Below are 17,536 nucleotides of genomic sequence, written 5' to 3'. Positions count from 1 at the left end.
GGTGAAGACACAACAGGTGCCTGGCCATAACTGCTAACGGCATTTGCTTAGACTAAACCCTGGCCAGGTCATACAAGGAATCCATCAGGTAGGCCAGACCCATCTCAATTTTGGGGAGTCCACAAACTCCTGGGAATCCAAATCAGCTAAACCGTCTGCCGCCTGCTGCACCCAGGTAAGACAGGCTTTGGCAGTATAGGAACTGCAGGATGCCGACTGCAAGGAAAGTGCTGCCACCTCAAAAGAAAGCTTCAATGAAGATTCCAGTTTACTCCACTTTCCACAGAATGCTGGTCTTCTTAGTCGATGCTGCCATCAAGGCATCCCCTTTGGGCAATCAGAGCTTCTCCAGCTCATCTGATGTGATAGGATAAATGTGTGACACAGCCTGCGCCATCTTTAAGCTGGCATCCAGCATAGTCTATTGTGCTGTAATGAGTTCCTGAATGGCCTCGTGAATTGGGATAGATTTTGGGGGTCAATTTGTACAAGCCATTTTTGGATTAGAGGTCACAGAAGTCCGGTCCTCAGGAATTGAAATGCTAAGAGTCTAACTCCCTAGTGATAAAAGTGGGCACTTTCTCCCTTTGAAACATGCGGACCGCCGAAGGATCAGCTGCCTACTCAGAAACAATCTCTCTCTCTTCCAGGGTTCCAACAAGGTCAGAGGCAGGAATGCTGTAGACAAACCTCCTTCTGATGGGTCAGGGGAAGGAGGAGAACCCCTTCCCCTTCAGAAAATGCCCCCATTCTCCTCTTCTTGGGAACACTCTCCTCCTGCACCAGTAGTGAAGCAGACTGAGAGGCAATAGGCCGAGACCACTTTAAAAGGTATGCTTGATGCAGAAATAAAATAAACTCGGATGAGAAGGGCTACTGACCTGCAGATCCCAATTGGGAACAGGAAAGCCCCCAAAATTCACGCTGGAGGAAGAAGGTACAAGACTACTCTAAACCACAGAAGACTGCTGCATGATGCTGTCACTGGGGGAAGCATCCCGGTGAGTCAAAATGGCTGTGGGAGAAACTGCTGCTGAAAGCACCACTGAGGAACGCGACGTCACATCTTCAGCATGGGAAATTAAAACTGCCCTTGGTTCCACATCACCCGCGGCTGCCTCCAGCTTCAAACTGCACTTAGTGCACATCCCAGACTCTGCTCTCCATTTGCCACAGCAGGAGCAGCACTTGACTATCTGCCACCATCAAAAGAAAGTAAAACTGATTTTTACAAAAAATTTTAAAGTGGTACTCACCCCCCACAATGCACTCAGAGTCCTCACTGAGAAAGCACTGTGATATGGCATGGGTCCCTCCTTGGTATGACTGCTGCCAAAGCAACAGCTGCACAGCCTCCTGTGGTGTTCTTTTTTAAAATAAATTTCTATGAGGAAGGTAGCAAGGAACAGCACCCCGGTGGGGAGGGGAGGCCTGCCAAAACCAGCTGTACTTAACAGACTGCCACACAGCCTTTACCCCTGGGCTAAATTGAACCAGAAGAACCAGAACAGGTGCTCAGCAGCTGACCAGACCACAAGCTTGTGGAGAACCACCCATCTACCTGCTGAAGATAGAGAATACTGGCTGACCAGGGAGCATACTGTCCTATGTCACACGATTCAGCTCAGTGCTCTCTATCTCCACCTGCTGGTAGATGGACACAACCCACATGTTTCTGGATTTGTCTGCTGCTGATGGACAAGGGCAGGCCATTTTGGTCATTATTTGCTGTCATTTACTATGTCACTTTATTGAGCTCTGCCTTGCCTAAGAGTCACATGATCCACTTCCGTGATGCAGTTAATCTTATCTGTGGAGATTGGTGATTTCTTAGAGTGCAAATTCGGGATTTAGGCTTTATGCTATTTGTTCCTATTGCCAACGTGACCAACACCCATGTGAAGGTGCAAGTACCACTATGCATTCCATAGTGACAACATTTATTTTCCAACTCCAGCCCTCAAATATAACCTTCTAAATCAGGGATTTTCTTGCTGACCTAATGCAGCAGTTTTCCAAGGTCTGATAGAATAAGAATCCAGTATAATATAATATAGCCTCACTGAATGTACCCCACTCAAAAGTCTCAGTATGTTAAAAATATCCACCTTGCTTCTTTTTTTTTTAAACATTTATCCTGTATAATGGGTACACACCATGCATTTACATGTCTTATTAACCCTTTAGTGCCCAATGTTCCTGAAATAAGCCATATGGGAACAGATTGATGGGAACATTGGGCACTAAAGGGTTAAGATATAGTTTATGAACTTTCCACATGCCTGCATTCTCTAAAAGTCAATGTCAAGAAATTAACGCTTCTCTAAATGTCAAATAGTCTTCCCGATCCAACCCAATTTGAAATGCCCACTCACAAATCTGCTCTTACTCTAAACAAAGTGTAAATGCGTTTGTGTAATCTATGCACAGACACATGTTATAAAATATGTGCAGATATGGCAATCCCTATCCACTCTGCCTAACCATACTACTTGGAAAAACTTACACACAAATCATGTAAAAGTAGGTGCACATTTTCCAAGTGCATAAATTCCATACATGTCTGTGGTGGCACAGCTTCACAAAAACCCTATATACGTGGAAAAAGATTTATAATATTACCCCCCACACATAGGAGCCAACTCTGTGGTGCTGTGGGTGCTTGAGCACCCCCAATACTGAACTCATTGATCATGTCCAAAGAGAGGTAATTTCCATAGGGTTTAGCAACCCCAATAATTGTGAAAACTTGGCTCCTATGCTAATTCCCACAAGCTATTTGAAATAACTCTATCTTCCTGGCTTTACAAGATTGAAAAGGATACAGGAACAGAGGGACAGCAGCTTTGCTCTATTGTTGATTAGCTTCACCAGACGTCTCCTTGCCAAGATGTATTTCTGAGAAGTAGAGATTTTATCTACCCTGACTGGCATCAATGACTGGCACAGCTGTGATAACAGAAACAAACACATTATATATCACATATTGAAGGGTGTTTGCAATCCTTGTGAACAGGTGTCTGGTTGATTCAAATCTTAAACCACTGGAACTTAAAATGGTTGACTCAACCAGTGTTTTTAGCACATCTACTACTACTAATTAGCATTTCTATAGCGCTGCCATTCTTACAGTGAACATCAAAATTACTTCTTCAACAATGCTGCACAAACAACAATGCTACAAAATTCTGGTAACAGAATCTACACTTCTATATAATTAAGATTTGTGTTCATAACTGAGCCATGCCCCTCCTTTCTTTAAGTGTATGAATAAAACCATGGAATCAAATATCGGTTATTTTACAATACAACCATGTTTATGGCATTATCTGTCAAAAACAACCAACTTCAGTACTTTACAGTTAAAAAGCAGACCTTGTTTTCAATCTATAAACACAAAAGGCATGATATTTAAAGGTTGAAATTTATATGTTCAGCTACTTCAAAAATAACTACCTTAGGCTCCTAAAGTTGAGCATTGTTTTCAGTCAAATTTAGGCGCACAATTTTTCAGCTGAAACTTCATCTGAACTTACACACTTACAATTTACACATATCTATTTGTTTGGATTTATGAACCTGGTGCTGAAAATCAGTGCTAAGCTCCTAAGTTCTTCTCCCCATCTTAAATTCACCCCTGTTGCCCACTTTTTATGATCTAGGAGTATAAAAAAAACTCTGTGTATAAAGTTAGGTACTCAGCCCTGGAAAATGTTCATAGAGGCCAATTTAGGACCAAATCTCTCAAAGTTAGGAATATTGAAAAATTATTTCTTACCTGATAATTTTCTTTCCTTTAGTCGCAGCAGACGAATCCAAGAGACATGTGGGTTATGACCATCTACCAGCAGGTGGAGAGGAGAGCGCTAAACTGCACTGTCTTATAGGATCAAATGCTCCTTGCTCAGTCAGTATTTCTCATGACAAAGCAGAAGAAAACAGATTTATAACATTTCTACTTCCACAAAGGGAAAAGTGATAATCCAAGAACTGCAAACACGTAAACCGATTACAACAGTCCATCTAAAATATAAAAATGCAGCAACAAGTTCTAACAGAGAGAACTAACCGATAGGAACCATTGGAAAAACAGGGTGGGCCTCTGGATTCATCTGCTGTGACTAAAGGAAAGAAAATTATCAGGTAAGAAATAATTTTTCATTCTTTTGCGTTAGCAACAGATGAATCCAGAGACTTGAAGGAACCTGAAGCTCCTGCAGACAGCACATATACTCCAAAACATGCATCCGACTGAGCAGAGACATTCAAATGGTAGTGTCTGGAGAAGGTATGCAAGGAAGACCATATTTCCTCCAGGGAGAACAGGGCTTCCACCCAGGAAGTCATGCCAGCTTGGGTACAAGGCGTCTGGAATCCAGCCAGAAGTGGTTTACCCAATAATAAACATGCAGATGCGATAGCCTCCTTGACCCAGCAAGCTAGCGTGGTTTTGGAAGTCACATTACTTTTCCAAAGTTCCGAACAAAGCATGAATGAACGATATGACCAACGGAACTTGTTGGTCACTTCCAAATACAGTAGGAGTACATGACAAACGTCAATGAAGTGGGAAGAAACAAAGATTGATTGAGATGATTGAGAACCTACCTTACGAAGAAAAGGCGGGAGTGTGCGCCCCATCACCCCTTCAGGAGAAATCTGGAGGATCTCGATAGGACAAAGTCTGGAGTTCCACAATCCTGCTTGGACTGATACCTGGATCTCTGATTAAAAGTAGGCTGTCCTGAATGATAGCACCTGGTGTCTTTAAAACGAGGGCGAACTTGAACCAAACGGAAAGAATGCTTAGAAATGTCCTCAGTTAGATGCTGAGTCTGAGTCACCCAGATCTTTCACCAACTTCGCTAAGTCCTCAACAAACAACAGTTTGCCCTTAAAAATGGAGCTCAACCAGCCACTGGTTGAAGCTGCATCTGCCGCCCAGTGGCACAACCACAGCAAACAACAGGCTGTGACGGCCAAAGACATCTGCTTGGTCGACACCTGAATCAAGCTATACAAGGAATCTTCCAAATCTGGTAGCTCCATCTCCACATCTGGTAATTCAGTACTGACTTCTGGAAGGAATCTGAAATCTGTTGCAGCCAGCTAAGGCAACACCCTAGCAACATATGAGCTGCAGGTAGCCGTGGAGAGAGAGAGAGAAAACTTCTGAATTGTCAGAGGAAAGCTGCGCTGAATCCACCAGTTGAGGATGAGTTTGCCTTGGAGGGTCCAAGACAGATGGAGACTAACAGCTAAGAAGGAACCCCTGAAGTGGTCTCATGTGGAATCTGGCCCATGGAGGAACGCCCAAGATAGAGGCCATTGAGCCCAGAATTTGAACGTATTCCCAGACCCCAGGACCTGGTAGGGAAAGTAGAACCTGACTTGGGTGTCAATCTTTTGATGATGAACAACAGGAAGAAATGTCTTCCATCAGCCTATGTGGAATATCACTCCCAGATATGCCAAGATTTGTACTGGAAACAACTGACTCTTGGTAAAATGGAATACCAATCCTAAGGACTGAAGAAGAGTAGCTATCTTGGATAAAACTTGCAGACTCTCTTGATAGGAAGAGTCACAAATCAGCCAAACCGCGAGGTATGGATGAACCTGTAATACATCTTTACGGAGGGAGGCTGCCACTACTACTGTACAAAAACATGGGCTGATGAGACAAGTCAGCACAGATTTAGTGAAGGGAAGTCTTGTCTCACCAATCTACTGCATTTTTTTGAGGGGGTGAACAAACATGTGGACAATGGGGAGCTGGTGGATATGGTGTATCTGGATTTTCAAAAGGCGTTTGAAAAAGTGCCTCATGAAAGACTCCTGAGGAAACTGGATAGTCATGGGATCGGAGATACGGTATTACTATGGATTAAGAGCTGGTTGAAAGATAGGAAGCAAAGAGTAGGGTTGAATGGTCAGTATTCTCAGTGGAGAAGGGTAGTTAGTGGGGTCCCGCAGGGGTCTGTGTTGGGACCGCTGCTTTTTAACATATTTATAAATGACCTAGAGATGGGAGTAACTAGTGAGGTAATTAAATTCCCAGATGACACAAAGTTATTCAGGGTCGTCAAGTCAAAGGAGGAGTGTGAAAGATTACAGGATGACCTTGCGAGACTGGGGGATTGGGCATCCAAGTGGCAGATGAAGTTCAATGTTGACAAGTTGAAGCCTGAATTGGCCGCTGTCGGAGACAGGATGCTGGGCTTGATGGACCCTTGGTCTTTTCCCAGTATGGCGGTGCTTATGTACTTGTGTACTAAACCTGCCAAGATCCACTGGTAGAGGTTCAGGACCAAGTTCAAGGTCAGGGCAGTGCGCTGGAAGAAACAGAACACTGGGTGGAAGTCCTCACATAGGAGCTACAACAGGCTACTATCAATGTATGTGGCCTACTACTACTACTACTTAACATTTCTAGAGCGTTACTAGGGTTACGCAGTGCTGTACAATTTAACAAAGAGAGACAATCCCTGCTCAAAGAGCTTACTGTGAGAAGAAAACTCTACATGGTCAACTCACAGGAATTCAGATACAGTTTTAAGCTCAGGAAATCTTGCTGCAAGTTAGGGAAGTGGAACATGAGAAGGGATTGCAGTCCCTCCATGATGTCAAGGAAGCAGAAGGAAAGGGGTTAATGAGAACCATTGACCAACAAACTGAGGAGCTAAAGCATTTGTCTGCGGAGCTCCCAAAAATAAATGGAAACAAGGAAGTTGCAAGCGAACCTAAAGAACCTATAGTCCTGGGAGAAGGCAGTGGTGCATTGTGAGGAGCAACCATAGAAAGAAAGGGGTGGTCAAAGGACCAGAATGTCTACATAAAAGCCCAGCAGAAGGTCAAAACCCAGGAGGTCCTGTTGCTAACCCAGGAGCGGGAGCAGAAGACTACAGTATGGAAAAGTGCTTTAAAGAATAGCAGGTAACCCAAATGGAGTCCTCTTGTAAGATTCTGCAGAAACAAGCAGAATTAGTTCAGAAATGAGAGAGGCAAAGGAATTTATCTAGGCAGCTGAACAGCGGCGTGAGGATGCTGAGATTGAAGTCTCCTTATAGAAGGACTGCGCAGGGAAAATGAGCAGCTAACAAGGAACTCACCAGCGACTGCTCGAGGAAGAAATTGTCTAATATATGAGAAGGAAGAGATGATGGGCCAAGAGCAGGAGCTGCAAGAATTGGGCAAAAATGTCCTATCAATTTACGGAGAAAGTTAGACAGCTAGATGCCCCGAGTGTACAGCGGGCAAAGCAGGAACAAGAAGTCAAGGAACTTAATGGCCATATTGGCTGGCTGACAGAGCAAATCCAAAGACTAGAAGCCCAGAATCAAATACAGAAGATGTGCGTCTGGGAGGAGGAGTACTGTAAAAAAAGAAATAATAGCCCAACATGGGCATAGTCAACAGTGGGAAGAGAATTCACTGCTGCCCCAGTCCGGAAGTTAACAGGATTACAGTATCAGATCACCACTGAATTTTTCAGAGTGCAGGAACACCAGGAGACAGTGTCAGTGCTGAGTGACAGCATGCAGATACTTGCTGCAAGACCAGTTGGCCCAGAAGCAAATCCAGCTGGTCCAGATGGAGGTATCCCGGAGGGGGGTGGAAAAAGAGCTAAAGGAGTTGACTGATCTGTGGCAGAATGGCCCCATTTTGTAGAAGCCCAGCTTAAGGATGCTGAGATGATGCTGAAGGATAAGCAACTGTTAATTGATAAGTTAATTTATTTTTTATTTATTTATTGCACTTGTATCCCACATTTTCCCACCTATTTGCAGGCTCAATGTTGCTTACAAAGACCTGTTATGGCATCGCCATCCCAGGGTAGAGAATACAATTGGTGTTACAAAGAAATCAAGTAAACAGGAGGATTTGGTTAGATAGTTATAGAAAGATACGTTCTGAGTAAGTGAGTAGATGTTGCATAATAGTTGGTTATGGGTTTTCGTGGTAGGCTCTGTTAAAGAGATGAGTTTTCAGAGATGTGCGGAAATGACTTAGTTCGGTGATCGTTCTCAAGTGGGTTGGAAGTGTATTCCACAGCTGTGTACTTATGTAAGAAAAACTGGTCGCATGTGCTAATTTGTATTTTAATCCCTTACAGCTGGGGAAGTGCAGGTTGAGAAAGGTGCGAGAAGATCTTTTAGCATTTCTGGGTGGTAGGTCCACGAGGTCTAGCATGTAGGTCAGAGCATCTCCGTAAATAATTTTATGAACAATCGTGCATATCTTGAACGCGAAACGTTCTTTCCGAGGGAGCCAGTGTAGTTTCTTTCTTAGGGGTTTTGCACTTTCATATTTTTGTTTTACCAAATATGAGTCTGGCTGCGGTGTTCTGGGCTGTTTGAAGTTTCTTGATGAGTTGTTCTTTACAGCCAGCGTAAAGTGCATTGCAATAGTCCAGGTGACTTAATACCATTGACTGTACTAGGTTCCGAAAGATGGTTATTGGAAAGAAAGGTTTTACTCTTTTGAGTTTCCACATGGAGTGGAACATTTTCTTGGTTGTATTCTTCACATGATTTTCAAGTGTAAGATTTCGGTCAATAGTAACTCCCAGAATTTTCAGATTATCAGGCTCCAGCAAGGACCAGTCAGAGGGAGCTAGTTCATAAAGTGGACAGCTTTAAGAGGCCATTAGCTGAAGAACTCAAAGTCCAGAAGGGCTTAGTGGTAGCCTTCAGATTGGTCACCAGGAACCAAGAACTGGATCCCAGAATGATCTTGTTCAGGCAACTAATTACTTGGCATACTGTAAACCTCAAGAGCAGAACTGGCACAGCATTTCCATGGTGGCATTTTGGTTGTGGTCCAGGGGTGGTCATAGCAATTCTAGGGGGTCTTATGGGGTGGTGGTCCTTGGCTGTTTGGGGTGGTGACCCTGGTTGTGACAAGCACTCAACCTATGGGGGTTATGCTGAGGGGGAGGGTATGTGAGGGAGTGAGTGGTATAGCAGCAGGTGTCCCTAAGAACACTTCCTCACGGAGTCACTTTATCGCAGGTGGTGCTAACCTGACAAGTCATAGGCTGAGTCAGAGAGGTAGGGCTCAGGCTAGGAGTTGATTAAATTCCCTGGAGCAGTGTAAATCAGAGAAGCTAGTCATAGTACTTCTGGAAAGGGTAAACAAGCGAATTCATGTCTACCCATTCCACTCCACTCAGTATTTTACAGACCTCTATCATATCTCACCTCAGCCATCGCTTCTCCAAGCTGAAGAGCCCTAGCCTCTTTAGCTTTTTCTCATAGGGAAGTCATTCCAACCACTTTATCAATTGTCACCCTTCTCTGTACCTTTTCTAATGTGGCTATATATTTTTTGAGAAGCAGTGACCAGAATTGCACAGAATATTGGGCCAGTTCTTAACATTTTTGTAAGTGATATTGCTGAAGGGCAGTCTGGTAAGGTTTGCATCTTTGTGGATGATACCAAAATCTGCAATAGGGTAGACACCCCTGATGGTGGAATTAGTCAACTAGAGGAATGGTCTGGAATTTGGCATTTAAGATTTAATACTAAAAAATGCAGGGTCATGCATTTGGGATGCAAAAACTTGAGGGCGTGAAGAACTTTTGAGCATGAAAGAGGAGTGGGACTTGGGTGTGATCGTATGTGATGATCTTAAGGTGGCAAAACAGGTAGAAAAGGCGATGGTGAAAGCTAGAAGGATGTTTGGGCGCATACAGAGAGGAATGGCAAGTAGGAAAAAGGAGATGGTGATGCCCCTGTATAAGAGTCTGGTGAGAACTCATTTAGAACAGTGTGTACAATTCTGGAGACTGCACCTTCAAAAAGATAGACATAGGATGGAGTCAGTCTAGAGGGCAGCTGCTAAAATGGTCACTGGTCTTTGTCCTAAGGAAAAATTATGTTTCTTATCTGATAATTTTCTTTACTTTAGATCTAACAGATCAGATGAGTGGGTTATGTCCCCCTACCAGCAGATGGAGATCGAGAGAACGCCAGAGCTCTGCCATAAATGATACTGTGTAGCAGCCTCTCTTTCAGTATGTTCGATACCAAAGCAGCAAGGATATCATAAGCCCATGAAGAAAACTCCTGTCTCTAACACAAAAAAAAGGGGGAGAACCAGCGGCCTTTCCCCTGTATCATCCGTCCTTCAAAATCGACTCCTGCAAACAAACTGAAACTCAAGACTTCAAAGGGATGACACCTATATCCAACCCCATGTCGCAAAGGAATCCAAGGGCGGGCCTCTCGATTGATCTGTTGGGACTAAAGGAAAGAAAAAGATCAGGTAAGAAACACAATTTTCTGTTCCATTACTTCCCACAAATCAATCCAGAGATGAGTGGTACGTAACAAAGCAGTCCATAAGTAGGGATATGGCAATCCTTGAAAAACAGGAACACTCCTCCAGAGACCCATAAGCAAACATGGGTGCTACAGCAAAGGAAGATCCACTAGCCAACACAGGGCAGCCCATGAGGACCACAGAAGTTAATAGTGACTCAGACGAGACAAGGAGAAAGCCATGCAAAGTATGAAAGAAACTCGAAAACGGGAATAACGCTCAATCCCACACACATCAAGGCCACAACAGAGCGGAGCAAAAGGGACAAAAGGAAGGCTATCTTGCTGATAGCCAAGGGCAAGGAAATACAAATCTAGGCGTAGAAAGGGTGAAACAAACATACTGGTTGCTTATCGAGGCTAGAATCTATTTCAAACTGGGAGTGTTAATGTAACATCAGGGCACACTAGGGAGGTAAACTTCCTCGATGAAATAAAGGACAGCTTTATGGAGCAACTGGCAAGAGAAGGAAAAATTCTAGACTTAGTCATTTGTGGAGCGCATGATCTGGTAGGGGAGGTAGCAGTCTGGGGGCCGCTTGACAACAGTGATCATAACATGATCGCCTTTGAAATTTGCTTTCAAAAAGGTAAACATAGGAAGTCAAATATGTTAGCGTTTAACTTTAAAAAAGGAAGCTATGATAAAATGAGAAGAACGGTAAAAAAAAAAAAAACTTAGAGGAGCAACTGAGAGGGTAAGAAACCTACAATAGGTGTGGATGCTGTTCAAAAACACCGTCCTGGAGGCCCAGGCCAAACATATTCCACATATCAGAAAAGGAGGGTGGAAAACCAAACAACAGCCGGCGTGGTTAAAAAGTGAGGTAAAGGAGGCTATTGGAGCTAAAAAGGAATCCTTCAGAAAATGGAAGGAACTGAATGAGGAAAATAAGAAGCGGCATAAGGAATGTCAAGTCAGATGAAAAGTGCTGATAAGAAAGGCAAAGAGGGATTTTGAAAGAAAGATAGCGTTAGAGGCAAAAACCGATAGTAAATTTTTTTTTTAGATACATTGTGATAAAGTCACATCCAGGATAGTTGGGTTAAGGCAGTTTCAGTCTGAAATACAAGTGTCAGAAGGCATTGCAAGCAAGGAGCCAGGGGGTGAGATGAAGAACCCGGACGGGACTCCTAGCTGCAATAGGGAAAGAGAGGGGTATAAGCTGGCAGGATGTGTAGATTGGCTGCCACTAGGGGGAAAGAGAGTTAGGAAACCCTGGGTGCAGGAGCTCATCATTAGTCTAATACTTAACTCAGCTGGTATGGGTGTGGGGGAAGCTAATGGAAGGAGAATGATTGGTTGTGAGAGAAGAAGCCAGGGATTGTTTAGGCAGGTGGGAAGGAGTCCCAGAGGAGAGAAGCAGTTGCAGGCTGAAAATCCTTGGGTAAGAAAGGTCCCTAAAATACTGAAGCAGACTGAAATCACTTGGGTGTGAGGAAGTCCCAAAATTATTTGCAGGCTGAAAATCCTTGGGTAAGGGAGGTCCCTAAAGTATTGAATTTACCAGTGAAGCTGATGTGGGGTGAAATCCCTTGGGTATGAGGAGTCCCTAAAGTATTGAACTCTCCTGGAGGTAAAGAGAGTAGAAGGTAGAAACTGCTGCTTTGTGATTTAACTGTGATGATGAACTGAAAGGGCTGCTTCTATTTGGAACTGAACTACTGCTTATTGTGCATTGGATAAAGAGCCCAGACTGGAGCTGACTGTGAGCCTGTAGTGAATCCTGGTATGTGCTGATAGCCTACTGCTTAAAGGGGACTATTTGCCACACACTTTCAGGTGGCTTATATGTGCTTAAGATTGAAGGTGAATGCTGCTGTTGGAACTGTGTATCAGGTCTACTAGAAACCTGCATGGAATAAAGTCCTTAAGATTGAAGTTGCTGGTGGACATTTATTTCTTGATTGTACTGGGAGCCTGTGGCTGGAGGAGATTGTTCTATCCTTGGCTGCACTAGAGGTACCTGGTTACAACATTAAAAGCAGGAAACCAGCAAAAGAATCGGTTGGCCCGCTGGATGACCGGGGTGTAAAAGGGGCGATCAAGGAAGACAAAGAAATAGCAGAAAAACTAAATGAGTTATTTGCTTCGGTCTTCACCGAGGAAGATTTGGGTGGGTTGCCGGTGCCGGACAGGGTATTCGAAGCTGAAGAGTCAGAAAAACTTATTGAAATGCCTGTAAATCTGGAAGACGTAATGGAGCAGTTCTGCAGAGTAGCAAATCTCCTGGACCGGATGGTATTCACCCTAGGGTACTGATAGAACTAAAAAACGAGCTGGCAGAGCTACTGTTAATGATTTGTAATTTATCCTTAAAATCGAGCGTGGTACTGGAAGATTGGAGGGTGGCCAATGTAACGCTGATATTTAAAAAAGGTTCCAGAGGAGACCCGGGAAATTATAGACCGGTGAGTCTGATGTCGGTGCCGGGCAAAATCGTAGAGACTACTATCAAGAACCAAATTACAGAGCACATTCAAAAGCATGGACTAATGGGACAAAGTCAACATGGATTTAGTGAAGGGAAGTCTTGCCTCACCAATTTGCTGCATTTCTTTGAAGGGGTAAACAAACATGTGGACAAAGGTGAGCCGGTTGATATTGTGCATCTAGATTTTCAGAAGGCGTTTGATAAGGTCCCTCATGAAAGACTACAGAGGGATGTGGGATTGGAGGTAGTGTCTTACTGTGGATTAAAAACTGGTTGAAAGATAGGAAACCGAGAGTAGGATTAAAAGGTCGATATTCGCAATGGAGAAGGGTAGTTAGTGGGGTCCCTCAGGGATCGGTGCAGGGACCTCTGCTTTTTAACATATTCATAAATGACCTAGAGATGGGGGTAACTAGTGAGGGAATGAAATTTGCCGATGACAAAGTTATTCAAAGTAGTCAAATCGCGGGAAGATTGTGAAAAACTACAAGAGGACCTTACGAGACTGGGGGACTGGGCATCTAAATGGCAGATGACGTTTAATGTGAACAAGTGCAAAGTGATGCATGTGGGAAAGAGGAACCCAAACTATAACTACGTCATGCAAGGTTCAGTGTTGGGAGTCACGGACCAAGAAAGGGATCTAGGTGTCAGCATTGATGATACACTGAAAACTTCTGCTCAATGTGCTGCTGCGGCTAGGAAAGCAAATAGAATGTTGGGTATCATTAGGAAAGGGATTGAAAACAAAAATAAGGATATTATTCTGCCGTTTTATCGCTCCATGGTGCGACCGCACCTCAAGCACTGTGTTCAATTCTGGTTGCCGCGCCTCAAAAAAGACATAGTGGAATTGGAAAAGGTGCAGAGAAGGGCGATGAAGATGATACAGGGGATGGGATGACTTCCCTATCAGGATAGGCTGAAGAGGCTGGGGCTCTTCAGCTTGGAGAAAAGGTGGCTGAGGGGAGATATGATAGAGGTCTATAAGATAATGAGTGGAATGGAACGGGTCGATGTGGAGCGTCTGTTTACGCTTTCCAAAAATACTAGGACAAGGGGGCATGCGATGAAGCTGCAGTGTGGTAAATTTAAAACAAATCGGAGGAAATTTTTCTTTACTCAACGCGTAAACTCTGGAATTCACTGCCGGAAAAGGTGGTTAAGGCAGTTAACTTAGCAGACTTCAAAAAAGGGTTGGACGGCTTCCTGGAGGAAAAAGCCATAGAATGCTATTGAATGGACGAGGGAATAATATAGTATTTCTAGGATGGGCGGGACAAATTGCTTGTTCTTTTGGCTGCTGTCAGTGGACCCTTTGTCTGTCCCAGCATGGCGATGCTTATGTACTTATTTCTGCAGTGTTTCAGTACTTGCCGAGTTTAACTTTTTGGGGTTCCCAGTTCCATTTTGTTGTTCATATTTCTAATTTGTGATCCCTTCTTCAGGATTTGGTGAAGGTCTGTCTGTATTTTGTGTAAGAAAAAGTCATTTAAAGTTGCTTGATGTATGGTAGTAATGGTGGGAGCAGGGAAGAGAGGAGATTAGGGGCTCCCTTCTTAATTCCTGCCCTGGGCCTCAGAATATCTAAAACTGGTCATGGTGAGAAGCCAATCGTTTGAAACTGGTAAAAATAAAGTAATTTCATCTGCATATATGTAAAATGGAATTTTTAATTGTTCCAATACCTTACACAAGGGATAAAGCAAAACATTAAACAAAGAAGGGGACAAAGCTTAACCCTGGGGGACACCACAGCCTGACTTCCAACTCATAGAAATACGATCAACTCTCCTCACACTATTTATTTATTTGCTGCATTTGTATCCCAAATTTTCCCACCTATTTGCAGGCTAAAATGTGGCTTACATTGTTCTGTCATGGCGATCGCCATTCAGAGTGAGATACACAAGTGATATTACATAAAGTTCATAAGTGAGATAGTAGATTAAACAATCAGATATAAAGCGAACATATTCGGAGTTAAAAATAAAGTGGTAAAAAATTAAAGTATGACTAGAATAGATCCTACACTGCCTGTCAGACTCTGTTACTGCAAGTTAATAGGATTACTTCACTCGGTAGAAAACACAGCACCTTCAAAACAACTCCAGCACAAAGAAAAGCAATTTACCAGCACAGAATTTGAACACAGTTTTAAAAGAAACTACCAGCCCCCAAATTAAAACTAGCAAGTATAGAATAGATAAAAGAGGCTTAGAGAGGACTTGAGGAAAGACCCTCAGCAGTGAAAGAACAGCATTTTTTGTTTGTTTTTTTATGGTTATTTTAGTTGAGATATAGAGGCAGATAGTTTTGAAAAAAAAAAAAAAAAGCTTTAAAGAGAAAGAAACATTTTAAAACACAAGCAGCCTTAGCCACCAAACAAACCAGCCCTGAAGATCCCTGCTTTTCTCTCAAGGATATTTACATGTAGTGGTATGAAGGCCACCTGCCTGTAGTGGGTAATATCTCCCAAGTTTCTCTTCTGGCTTTTGGGATGGAGTTGCCATTATTTAATGAGTCTATCCATTTCTTTCCAAGTTTTACATAGCTTTCTGATGGGTGTTTTAGTAAGTAGACTGAACAGCTGTCCACCATACATTGAGATTTGGAATATTTTTTCACTGCTCTTCTGAACTCTTCCTCTGAGAGTGGCAGAAATTCCATCCTATCTGCTGTGTATGCCATTTTCATCCTTATCATATTCCCACTAGCAAGAATTTCTTCATAGTCTGTCTGATCCATAGTTTTTCCTTTAATAGCTATCAATAGAAATCAAACAAAATAAAACATGGAAAAGTAAATAAGATGATACCTTTTTTATTGGACATAACTTAACACATTTCTTGATTAGCTTTCGAAGGTTGCCCTTCTTCGTCAGATCGGAAATAAGCAAATGTGTTAGCAGATAGTAATAGCTAAATTTACATCTGTAATCTTTTCAAAATAGTGTGCAAGTGCTGTTACTGAGGAGATTGAGGTCGTGCGGCTTACTATCTCCTCGGATTTAATTAGCTGATCTAGGATCTGATATAATTTCTTCATGTCTGCTTTACCTTTCCCTATCTACTCCGAAAAATAGTTTTGTTTGGCTGTCTTTATTTGAAATTTATAGATGTTTATTGATTTTCTCCATTCTTCTCTATCCGAAGTACTCTGAGTCTTTCTCCAGATTCTCTCCAATTTTCTGCAAGATTTTTTTTTTTTTTTTTTTAACTTCAGCAAGACTTCATTAAACCAACGGACTTCCCCTTATTTTCTGACCTTTTTCTTCTTTTTTTGGGGCTATTTCATCTAACATCGCCTCAATGTCATTCCATTGATCCATGCTAACATGATAATCTAGTTCATTCAATTTGTCTTCTAAATTTCACCAAAAGGATCCATGATAATTTCTGTAACTGGTGGTAGTTATGTATTTTTCTTTCACTGTTATCTACTGGCCAGTGAATGACAGAGAGGCATATTTTCAAAGCACTTTGGGAGGCTAAGTTCCATAGGTTTCTATGGAACTTTGGGAGGCTAAGTGCTTTGAAAATAAGCCTCAGAGTGAGATAAAAGGTGGTCAGACCATATTGGATGCCCAGCCTCTGTCTTCTAGTTACACCCAATCTTCGTTGCCTGTAACCCTGGCAACAAAATCTAGCTGATGACCCTTCTGGTATGTACTCTGAAAAGAAGTTGCGTCTATACTATCTAAGCAATATGTGAAATCCTACACTGAGGTGTCAGCATCCTTAATGAGAATTTTGATATCCCCAACTATTAACTGACTGCCAGGTTTCAGGCCCTGGTTGATCAGTATGTCATAGCGGTCTCCTTTTGCCTCTTTCCATTTTTCAGGTGGGCAGTAACATACTGTGCAGTAAGTTTCCTAGGAGGGAAGTATCACTGATTTTGCAGGAGAGTAATTCTAGGCAGCATGATTGGTATGATTGCAGAATATAGCGACTCGATTAATATTCTCTGCCTCTAGACATGAATCTGCCGTTTCACTCGATTAATATTCTCTGCCTCTAGACATGAGTCTGCCATTCCACTCGATTAATATTCTCTGCCTCTAGACATAAATCTGCTATTCCGCTCTTGATGAAATTGCACTGGCTCCCTGTCAAGGCCAGAGCTCAGTTTAAACTTTGTACTCTTATTCATATTGTGCACTTCATATTGATTCCTTTTACAGTATTTCTAATTTAGTGCTTTTGCATTTTCCATTTGTTAAACAATTGAAATATAGGTCCACATTTAGTTCTTCCTTTTACTATCAATCAGTGATACCTTGGAATTCTTTCCCCTTGGGAATTCGCACAAATTCTAACCATCTGATATTTCGAAAAACTCCAAAAACTTAATTATTTGAAAATAGTTTTCGACTCAAGTGAATTTAATTATTGTGTACTATGTAATTTCTTATTTATCTTTGTCAGTGGTTAGGGTGGCGGACTTTGGTCCTGGGGAACTGAGTTCGATTCCCACTTCAGGCACAGGCAGCTCCTTGTGACTCTGGGAGTCACTTAACCCTCCATTGCCCCATGTAAGCCGCATTGAGCCTGCCATGAGTGGGAAAGCGCAGGGTACAAATGAAACAAAAAATAAAAATAAAATACTATAACCCACATTGAACTTATCAGGTATGTGCGGGCTAGAAGCAATGCATAACATTAACATCTCGATAGCAGGGTTGCAATAAAGAACATAGCAGACCAGGTGTCTTTAAACACAGAGCAGATAGATTTTAAAGATTGCAAATTATCATTATCAATTGCTGAGCA

At 42.6% G+C, this 17,536-nt stretch overlaps 1 protein-coding gene across 1 annotated transcript in view; it reads right to left on the bottom strand.

The window, feature by feature from the left end:
• NUP205 (nucleoporin 205) overlaps positions 1 to 17,536 on the bottom strand; it is a 1,281,456-nt gene that overhangs the window by 69,422 nt on the left and 1,194,498 nt on the right. The window contains exon 37 of the mRNA XM_030216143.1: positions 2,826 to 2,949. Coding sequence (XP_030072003.1) covers positions 2,826 to 2,949 — 124 coding nt within the window. The remainder of the gene's footprint in view (positions 1 to 2,825; positions 2,950 to 17,536) is intronic.

This window comes from Microcaecilia unicolor, chromosome 10 (genome assembly GCF_901765095.1).
Source record: "Microcaecilia unicolor chromosome 10, aMicUni1.1, whole genome shotgun sequence".
In the NCBI taxonomy this organism is placed as follows: Eukaryota; Metazoa; Chordata; class Amphibia; order Gymnophiona; family Siphonopidae; genus Microcaecilia; species Microcaecilia unicolor.
The sequence above is the reverse complement of the archived record's forward strand: the minus strand, read 5'-3'. Positions and strand labels throughout refer to the sequence as shown.